At 45.0% G+C, this 10,233-nt stretch overlaps 1 protein-coding gene across 1 annotated transcript in view; it reads left to right on the top strand.

The window, feature by feature from the left end:
• Positions 1-3,370: 3,370 nt before the first annotated feature.
• Positions 3,371-10,233, top strand: part of ARSH (arylsulfatase family, member H) — a 19,415-nt gene continuing 12,552 nt past the window's right edge. Inside the window, exons 1-5 of the mRNA XM_006903182.1 lie at positions 3,371-3,382; positions 3,585-3,691; positions 4,480-4,601; positions 7,172-7,297; positions 9,541-9,964. Of these exons, the coding sequence (XP_006903244.1) occupies positions 3,371-3,382; positions 3,585-3,691; positions 4,480-4,601; positions 7,172-7,297; positions 9,541-9,964 (791 nt within the window). The remainder of the gene's footprint in view (positions 3,383-3,584; positions 3,692-4,479; positions 4,602-7,171; positions 7,298-9,540; positions 9,965-10,233) is intronic.

Genomic DNA, 10,233 nt, shown 5'->3' with positions numbered 1-10,233 from the left:
GTGGCACCAATCAAGTTACAGAGGGAAGGTAGTTCTTACAATAAAAGGCCTATTGACTAGTGCTCCAGGGTTATTGCACCAGGATATGCAAGATTGATGAGGAAGATCTTTCTTTTTCTCAAAAAAGTCCTTTCTCAAAGTCTTGAAGAGCAATGATGTCAGTGTAAAGACTAAGGTGCACCTGATTCACTCCATCTGGTCTTTCCAATCACTTGCTACGTAGTGTGAAAGCTGGACCGTTAATAAGAAAGACATGAAGAACAATGATGTCAGTGTAAAGACTAAGGTGCACCTGATTCACGCCAATGGTCTTTACGTGCTGTTGCAGACCGAGTATTTTTATAATTATTCATGATGAGACAGACAGCCAGGAATGAGATAAAACAGAAAGCATAAAAGAGAGGGGGGCTAACAGCTCTCTCAACAGAAGCCCCCAAGCCATACTTCTCTGTGTATTTATGGAGAATCATCAGGAAGGGAGTTTTGTTTACTTTATGCTTATGTCAGGAGGGAGGGATTCAGTAAATACAAACTAAGCCATGTTGACTCTTAAGGAATGTCTTAATGTCTCAGGGTGAATTCTAGTTACTATTATTCTCTCATATCCTGATATGTCATTCTTGTTGTTAAGTGTCATCAAGTCCTAGGCTACTGAACAAAATACCCGGACACGTGTATAACTTTGATCTTTTCTCCAGGTTCATAGGGTTTCCGGAGGCAAGCTCTTTCGGAAGTGGATGCCACTCCTGCTTCCAAGCTTGTTTTAATCGGGAAGCTCCACCAAATACTGTCCATCGTGGGTAACTCTAAGGATCAGGGCCCCCCATGTGGCTTTGAAAGCCCAAAAGAACAGTTAACACACAGTGCAAAAGACCCCAGATATGTCTATATACTCCTATATCTATATCTTTCCTTGCCTGGCAGCCACCAAGCCTGGCTTGCCAGCTGACTTCCAGATTGGAGGGAGACTCCCGTCCCCAAGCCTCGTGAAGGAATTTAAGCTGGGTCCTGATAAAGCATTTGGTGTATTATTAATGTTAAATTTGATAGTTGGCTTCCCACAATGTGAGAAGACCATTTGACCTTTCCACTCACTTGCTATGTAGTGTGAAAGCTGGACCGTGACTAAGGAAGATGCGAAGAGCAATGATGTCAGTTTAAAGACGAAGGTGCACCTGATTTAAGCTATCGGTCTTTTTCATTCACTTGCTCTGTGTGTGAAAGTTGGACGCTGGATAAGAAAGACTTCAAGAATGGATGTCTTTGTGCTGGACAACAGGACTGAATATCTCAGGTTCAGACAAAAGAACACACAGCTATGTCTAAAGGGAAAATGTAGCCAGAGTGCTCTTTGGAGGCAAAGATGAGGAGACCTGATCTCACGTCCTTTGAGCATGTTGCTAAGAGAGGGCCAGTCCTTAGAGAGGGACATAATGCTCGACAGATGGACATTCAGCAAGAAAGGCAGACCTTCCATGAAATGGGTTGACACAGTGACTTCAGCGATGGGTTCAGTGTGTCTGCCTTGGTGAGGACGGCGCAGCATGGAACACAGATCAGATCTGTCGTTCACCGGGTCCCCAGCATTTAACAACAACAACAATGAATATCTATCTCTACCAGATCTCTATCTCTCTACCTATCTCTATCTCTCTATCTCTATCTCTACCATCTCTATCTCTATAGTCTCTATCATCATCTCTATCTCTATCTCTATCGTCTCTATCATCATCTCTATCTCTATCTCTGTCTCTATCTCTATCTCTTTCATCTCTATCTGTCTCTGTCTCTATCTCTGTCATTTCTATCTGTATCATCTCTATCTCTGTCTGTCTCTATCTCTATCTAGATATCATCTATCTCTATCTCTGTCTCTGTCTCTGTCTCTATCTCTCTCTATCTCTATCTCTATCTATCTCTATCTCTATCTATCTCTATCTCTTTATCATCTATATCTCTATCATCTATATGTCTATGTCTATCTCTATATCATCGATATCATCTTCGATATCATCAGTATCATCTATATCATTGATATCTATGTCTATATCTATGTCTATATCTATATCTATATCTATATCTATTTCTATATCTATATCTTCTATATCTATATATTTTCTTTCCTACAATTTATTTGGTTTTTGCTCCCTTCTCTCCTCCTCCTTGATATTCTTCCAAGAAGGATTCTGTCTGTGTGTCTACCTCTCTGTAGTTTTTGGTATTCGTGGCCTTACACTACAATTACCCTTTTTGGATGGGCTTTGATTACGTAGAATACCATGGACTGCTAGGAAAACAAATAGATTCGTCCTGGAGAGGGTTAAACCGGGTGGCTCCTTGGAGGCAAGGATTCTGAGGCTCCGTCTGACATACTTTGGACATGTTGTGAGGAGAGACCGGTCCTTGGAGAGGGACATCATGCTTGGGAGGGTGGAGGGACAGCGCAGGAGAGGAAGGCCCTCTATGAGGTGGATTGATTCAGTGACTGGGAGAATTGGGATGGGAGTGTCAGAGACAGTGCAATTGGCACAGGACAGAGTGGAGTTTAGGGCTGTTGTACATAGGGTCGCTATGAGTCGCAGGCGACTCCACAGCACATAACAACAACAACAACAACAACAACTTTCATCTGTGAGGTGCAGTGTTTCAGAAGGGCCTCATCCTTTTACAGTGTTGCGTAGTACTCCACTGGGCAAATGTACCATTGTTTCCTTTAGCTGTTGCCTCATTGGTGTTTCTCTAGACAGCAGTCATACATAGATAGGTATTTCCTGATGGATGCTTCGGTTGTTGACAACCTTTTGCTATTGTAAATAATGCTTCAATCAACGTGTGTACATGTAGGTAACGTTACGTATCTGTTCGTACGACTTTGGGATGTATGGTTCATGTGTGTGGGTACGATAGTATTTCTAGTGTCTCAGCTTTTCTGAGGAAGCACCAAACTGCCTTTGGTGGTGGGGGCACCATTTTACATTCCAAGTTATTATTTATTTTCATTTTTATTATTTGCCGTAGAGCTGCTTTTGACGGTGGTGGCACTGTTTTACATTCTAAGTTATTATTATCATTTTTTATTATTATTATTTGCCATTGAGTTGCTTTTGATGGCAGTGGTACCGTTGTACACTCTAAGTTATTATTATTTTTTAATTTTAATTTTTATTATTATTATTTGCCATTGAGTTGCTTTTGATGGCAGTGGTACCGTTGTACACTCTAAGTTATTATTATTTTTTAATTTTAATTTTTATTATTATTATTTGCTGTCAAGTTGAATATGACTCATAACGTCCATGCGAACAACACATCCAGACCGTAGCCACCTCACCCTCCCTGACACACTCTGAGCCCCTTTTCAATGGTAGCCATGGGGAATTTTGTGCGTGGAACACACCGTGGTTCGAAATCCACTTTCCCACCTCTCAAAGCCACATTTTCCATATTCTCGTAGTTTAAGCTGTGTCCGATGAACACGTTCATTGGAAATCTGATTTTTTTTCTTTGTCCCCTCCCCTCCCACCTTCCCAAATGCCTTTAGGAACGTCTGGTTGAGCCTCTGGCTATGTTGTCTTCTTGCAAAGGCCAACGGAGCGGTGGTCACCAGGAATTCCAGACCCAATATTGTGTTGCTCATGGCGGATAACCTCGGGGTGGGAGATCTCTGCTGTTATGGGAATACCACCGTCAGGTAAATACGGACAAGACACAGTTGTCCCACCTGTGTGTGACCAGGCCCCACTGTCCCTCCACTCTTACCTCGGTCCATCCTAAAGCAGGTGTCACAGGAGGTCATGCCCTGAAATCAAGCCTTGTCCAGTCCTGACTTCTCCACTGCCACAAAATCAATCAAACATTGGTGTTAGATGTGCTATAGGTCCCAGGAGGGTCTTTCTGTCGGTCTCTCACCTTCTTATTATTCCCTCATCTCGCCAAGGACTGGTCCTTTCTGACCACATGACCAACGTTTGTGAGATGGCTGGGAAGACCATCTGAAGTCAACCGGATCATTTTATTTGCGTGTTATTGTTGTTGTTTTGTGCCGTCTAGTCGCCTGCAACTCATAGTGACCCTGTGTCCAACAGCCCTAAACCCTGCTGTCCTGTGCCAATCTCACTGTCTCCAACTCTCTCATCCCGATTGCCCCGGTCACTGAATCGATCCATCTCATAGAGAGTCTTCCTCTCCTGAGCTGTCCCTCCACCCTCCCAAGCATGATGTCGCTCTCCAAGGATTTGCATGTAGTAATATATAATGCATTGGGGAGCCTTCGGGGCTCAAAGGGAAAGTGTGGATACCAGAGACGTGGATGCATGTTTCTATACAAAGCTTTGCAGTGGCATCCAGGTAGCTCGAAATGTTGAGGATGGGCTTGGCTATGAGTGTTAGAAGTATAGGGCTCAGAACCCAACATGGAAGGATGTGGGTTGGACTTGAGTGTGTGGGATTTGGTCTTTAGCATGTCCCTTCTGTCCCCAGCACCCCTCACATTGACCGCCTGGCCAGCGAGGGCGTCAGGCTCACCCAGCACCTGGCGGCCGCCTCTGTGTGCACCCCCAGCAGAGCTGCCTTCCTCACCGGACGGTACCCCATCCGCTCAGGTGAGAGAGACAGAATCCAGAACCCCCTAGGGTGTGTGTGTGTGTGTGTGTGTGTGTGTGTGTGTGTGTGTATTTCCAACACATATGTGTATAGCAACGTGTTTTAGGAACTCTCAAAAAGGTTGGCAGGGGGAAAATTCAGAATCAGGGCTGGAGGAACGAGCCTTGTTTTTCCAGGTTTTCCCAGTTTTCTGCGTTTAGTTCATCTCAACCTTACTACTATTTTTCCCTCATTTTTTTAATTGTTTGCTGTGGTTGGAACTGACCCACAGCGGGTTTTCAGAGGCTGTAAGTCAAAGGAGAGAGGAGATGGTCCATCCTTCTCCCGCAGAGCAGCTGGTGGATTCGAACTGCGTGCCTTTGGGATTGCACAGCCGTTCTTTACTGCTAGGCCACGGGAGCTCTTTCTCATGTCAGATGAAATACTTGGAGTTCTCTTTCTCCAGTCGGTTGCTGCCTCGTTCGAAGGTCTCGGGTTTGCAGGATGGAGGGGGTAAATCCAAATTGACATGAGGGTGGTGCTGTCTATCTGGACCACTTACCCCTGTGTGTGTGTATGTGTGTGTGTGTGTGTGTGTGTGTCTTCTCTTTTCTCTCTCTCCCTTTCTTCTCTCTATCTTCTCTCTCCTGTCTCTGTGTGTCTCTCTTTCCTCTCTCTGTCTCTCTCCTTCTCTCTCTCTCTCTCCCCCTCTATCTCTCACCACTCTCCTCTCTCTCTCCTCTCTTCTCTCTCCCTCCTCTCTCTCTCTCCCTCTATCTCTCATATCCCTCTCCTCTCTCTCTTCTATCTTTGCTCCTCTCTCCTCTCTCTCTTCCCTCCTCTCTCTCCCTCTCTTCTCTCTCTCTCTCTCCCTCTCCTATGCTCTTCTCTCTCTGTCTCTCTTTCTCTCTTTTCTCTTCTCTTACTCTCCCCTTCTCTCTCTCTCTCTCCCCCCCTCTTTTCTGTCTCTTCTCTTCTCTTCTCTCCTCTCCTCTCCTCTCCCCTTGTCTCTCTCTCCCTCTCTCTGCCCAACCCTTGGTGTTGTAATCAATCCTTTTCATAAAAAGGGGAAGAAGTCCTAGAGGTAGCAGCTCAAATAGCAGGCACCACGCCATCCCTTTATGAGAAGTAAGTGGGACTGGTCTCCTGGGTGAGGTTGGGAGATAAGCACCTGGCTGAGAAAATAGGAAGGATATGTTGCTGTTGTTATGTGCCGTCGAGTCGTTTGTGACTCACAGCGACCCTATGCACAACAGCCCTAAACCCTGCTCTATCCTGCGCCAACCACACTGCCTCTGACACTCCCATCCCGATTACCCAAGTCACTGAGTTAATCCACCTCATAGAGGGTCTTCCCCTCCTGCGCTGTCCCTCCACCCTCCCAAGCATGATGTCCCTCTCCAAGGACCCGTCCCTCCTGACATGTCCAAAGTATGTCAGACAAAGCCCCAGAATCCTTGCCTCCAAGGAGCAGCTTGGTTTAATCCTCTCCAAGATGAATCTGTTTGTTTTCCTGGCAGTCCATGGTATTCTCAATACTCTTCTCCAGCACCACAGCTCAAAGGCATCAACTCTCTTTCTGTCCTCCCTAATCATTGTCCAACTCTCTGATGCATAACAAGTGATTGCAAAGACCATGGCCTGTATCAGGCGCACCTTAGTCTCCAGAGAGACACCGTTGCTCTTGAGTACTTTAGAGAGGTCCCTAACAGCAGACTTTCCCATCGTGATATGCTTTTTGATTTCCTGACTGCTGGTGCCAAGACTGTTGACCATGGAGCCAAACAAACTGAAGCTGTGAACAATCTCAATCTCTTCGCTATCCATCCTGATGCTGCCAATTGGTCCAGGGGTGAGAATCTTTGTCTTCTTGACATTGAGCCCCAGTCCATACTGAAGGCTGCAGTCCTTGACCCTTCGCAGCAAGTGCATGAGGTCCTCCTCAGTTTCAGCAAGCAGAGTTGTGTCATCTGCATAATGCAGATTGTTAATAGACCTTCCACCAATCCTGATGCCACAATTCTCCTCATAGAGCCCAGCCTCTCGGATAATCTGCTCTGCATACATGTTGAAAAGGTACGGAGACAGGATGCATCCCTGGCGTACACCCTTCCCTATTTTGAACCATGCAGTGTTACCCTGCTCTGTTCTGACTACTGTCTCTTGGTCCAAGCATAGGTTTCGCATTAACACAATTAAATGTTCTGGGATTCAAAAGGGAATGAAAGTTGATAAATATATATTTGTGTACTGAAAAGCAATGGTGGCTCTCTGGAGACTAAGGTGCGTCTGATACAGGCCATGGTCTTTGCAATCACTTGCTATGCGTCAGAGAGTTGGACAATGACTAGGGAGGATAGAAGGAGAATGGATGCCTTTGAGCTGTGGTGCTGGAGAAGAGTATTGAGAATACCATGGACTGCTAGGAAAACAAACAGATTTGTCCTGGAAAGGGTTAAACCGGGTGCCTCCTTGGAGGCAAGGATTCTGAAACTTCATCTGACATACTCTGGACAGGGTGGCTGTAAATCAGATAATGTCCTTGTCTAGGTTTTCTGGGTTCCATCTGTTTGCCTTCTGCGTATTTTAGGAATGGCTTCCGACTCCAACCTGAACCGTGTCCTGCCCTGGCTGGGGGGCTCAGGGGGCCTTCCCACCAACGAAACGACGTTTGCCAAATTGCTGCAGCATCGTGGATACAGGACAGGACTCATCGGTATGTGAACTTCTGGGCCCAGAAGTGGGGGGGTAATGTGTCCCTATTTGCAAGAACGTTGGTGTTTGTTCCGAGGTGACAGCAAGATGATGATAACTTCTAGTGATCTTGTGAGGCACAGATCTGAGCCCTGTCCTGTATTTCTTCTTCTGTCTTTTAAACTCCCTGCTCAACTTTCAGATGCATAGGAAACAATTGAAAAATTCACGGTTTGGAGGGGCACACCCTAGTCTTTAAAGTGACATCATTGCTCTTCATTTTATCCATCCTATTTATCTTAATTTATGTTCTTTTTTTCCTTTCCTCTCATTGTTGTATCTTATGCATGTTACATTGATTTTGTTTCATCTCATTTTAATGCCTCATATATGTTGGTTTATTTTTAGTATGCTTATTTTATTTATGTTATTTGCAATTTATGAATTAATTTTACACATGTTAGCTAATTTTACTTATGCCTGGCTATGTTGTATTACCAAATGCTGTGACCAGCAGTCAGGACATAAAAAGAGACATATTGCGATGGGAAAGTCTGCTGGTAGGGATCTCTCTCTAGAGTGCTGAAGAGCAACGAAATCAGTCTGGAGATTAAGGTCCACCTGATGCAGGCCATGATCTTTGCAATCTCTTGTTATGCATCAGAAACCTGGACAATGACTAGGGAGGATAGAAGGAGAATTGATGCCTTTGAGCTGTGATGCTGGAGAAGAGTATTGAGGGTACCATGGAGTGCTAGGAAAACAAACAGATTCATCGTGGAAAGGGTTAAACTGGACGGCTCCCTGGAGGCAAAGATTCTGAAGCTTCATCAAACATACTTTGGACATGTTGTAAGGAGAGACCGGTCCTTGGAGAGGGACATCATGCTTGCAAGGGTGGAGAGACAGTGCAGGAGAGGAAGACCCCCAATGAGATGGACTGATTCAGTGACTGGGGTCTTCAGAGTGGGTGTGTCAGAGACAGTGAGGTTGGCACAGGAGAGAGGAGGGTGTAGGGCTGTTGTACAGAAGGTTGCAATGAGTCACAGTAATTTGATGGCACATAACAACAACAATAACAGGCCACGATAATTTATTTTTTCTATGTCACATTTCTTTATTGGACCTATGCCTATTAATTTGTTGCATTCACTTGTTTTATCTATGCCATACTAATTTTATCTGTGCTCCATAAACTTGTCTACATAAGTTTATTCTTCTTTAGTTGGCTATGTTAGTAAATTTATTATCTTATTTAATGTCATGCCATTTTATTTCATTTGCGATATACTCACATTTTATTTCTGTGACTTGATTTCATTCACCCCAGTTTATTTTACTTTGGCCATGTATCTCCACTGCATTAATTTATTTTATCTGTTACTTTGGTTTTGCCATGTCCATTGATGTCAGGATAATTTACTTTATGTTACAATCATTTCTTTTTATCGTATCTATTTTATTTTCTACACTCCTTCATGTTCCCTGTTCCATTTTTTATTCCTCATTCTTTGTATCTCTGTCCTCTGTTATTTTTTGCTACACTTATTTATTTTACTCTCATTTTTTTGCTACACTCATCTATTTTATTCTTTCCAAAGTACCTGAGAGCAATGAAGTCAGTTTAAAGACTAAGGTGCACCTGATGCAAGCCACACTGGGTTTTTTTTTGTGGTTGTTGTTGTTTTGTTCGTTTGTTTTATCTTGCTTGCTATAAACCAGAAAGCTTTCCAACTTTCAGAATAAGGTTGACAGAAAAAGAATGGGTCCTTTGGAGTTGCGGTGTTGGAGAAGAGCACTGAACATCCCACAGACGGTCAAGAGAATAAACAAATATAACTTGCAGGACGTGCAATTAGGGTTCTCCTTGGAGGCCGGGATGGTGAGACTTGGTCTCACACACTGTGGGCATGTGGTCAGGAGGGGTCAGGCCTTAGAGAAGGACATTCAGCCTGGGAAAGTGGAGGGCAAAGAGACAGAGACGAAGACCCAGTATGAGATGGATGGATAGAGTGATGACAGACATGGTCTGGAGCCTGTCAGAGAGGGCAGGCCAGGCCAGGCCGGGGTTCAGATCTGTGGTTCCCAGGGGTCCAGCCCAACAGCAATAACTACTTTTATGTAATGTTTATCCTGTCTTAGTCTTGATAGTTTTTGTTACGTTCATTCATTTCACCTGGGCCCTGTCTTCTTTGAGTTGCTTCGTGGGTCCCTAACATGTCATTTCCTTAACCAGCTGTTTGTCCACTTTCTCTGCCCTGGCAGGAAAGTGGCACCTAGGCCTGAACTGTGCCACCCGAGATGACCACTGCTCTCACCCTCTCAACCACGGCTTCGATTACTTCTTCGGCCCCCCTCAAGGCCTGCTGAGAGACTGCCGGCCGGGCAGTGGGTCAGAGCTGCACCCTGGGCTGAGGTGGAAGCTGTGGCTGTCCACGGCGGCCCTGGCCGTACTACCCGTGCTGCTCCTGGTGCCCAGGCTGGCCGGCTGGTTCCCTGTGCCCTGGAGTATCATTGTGCTCTTGACCCTGGTGGCTGTCCTCTTCTTTGTGGCCTGGTTCTCCAGCTATGGCTTCACTCGCCGTTGGAACTGCATCCTCATGAGAAACCATGACATCGTCCAGCAGCCCATGAAGGAGGAAAGAGTGTCCACACTGATGCTCAGAGAAATCCTGACCTTCATTGACAGGTAGGCAAACCAGGGCTGTGTCCTATGGGACAAGTCTGTCCTGTGTCCCTAACCTCCCAAAACCCAGGACCTCTGGACACATCTTTTCTCTGTAGCAACCTCTTTGTGTAACTGTGGACACAGTGTGGACAGGGAAGGCAGGTCTCTCAGAGATTGGCATCAAATATGTATCTCATGATACACTGATTTTTGTGGTTTGGGTTTTTGTTTTTTTAATTTTTTTCTTTTTTTTTAATTATTATTTTGTTTACCGTCAGATCAGATCTGAC

The sequence above is a fragment of the Elephantulus edwardii genome, unplaced genomic scaffold (assembly GCF_000299155.1).
Source record: "Elephantulus edwardii isolate Elephantulus edwardi_28Jun2011 unplaced genomic scaffold, EleEdw1.0 scaffold00529, whole genome shotgun sequence".
NCBI lineage: Eukaryota > Metazoa > Chordata > Mammalia > Macroscelidea > Macroscelididae > Elephantulus > Elephantulus edwardii.
This window is presented reverse-complemented; position numbering and strand designations above follow the sequence as displayed.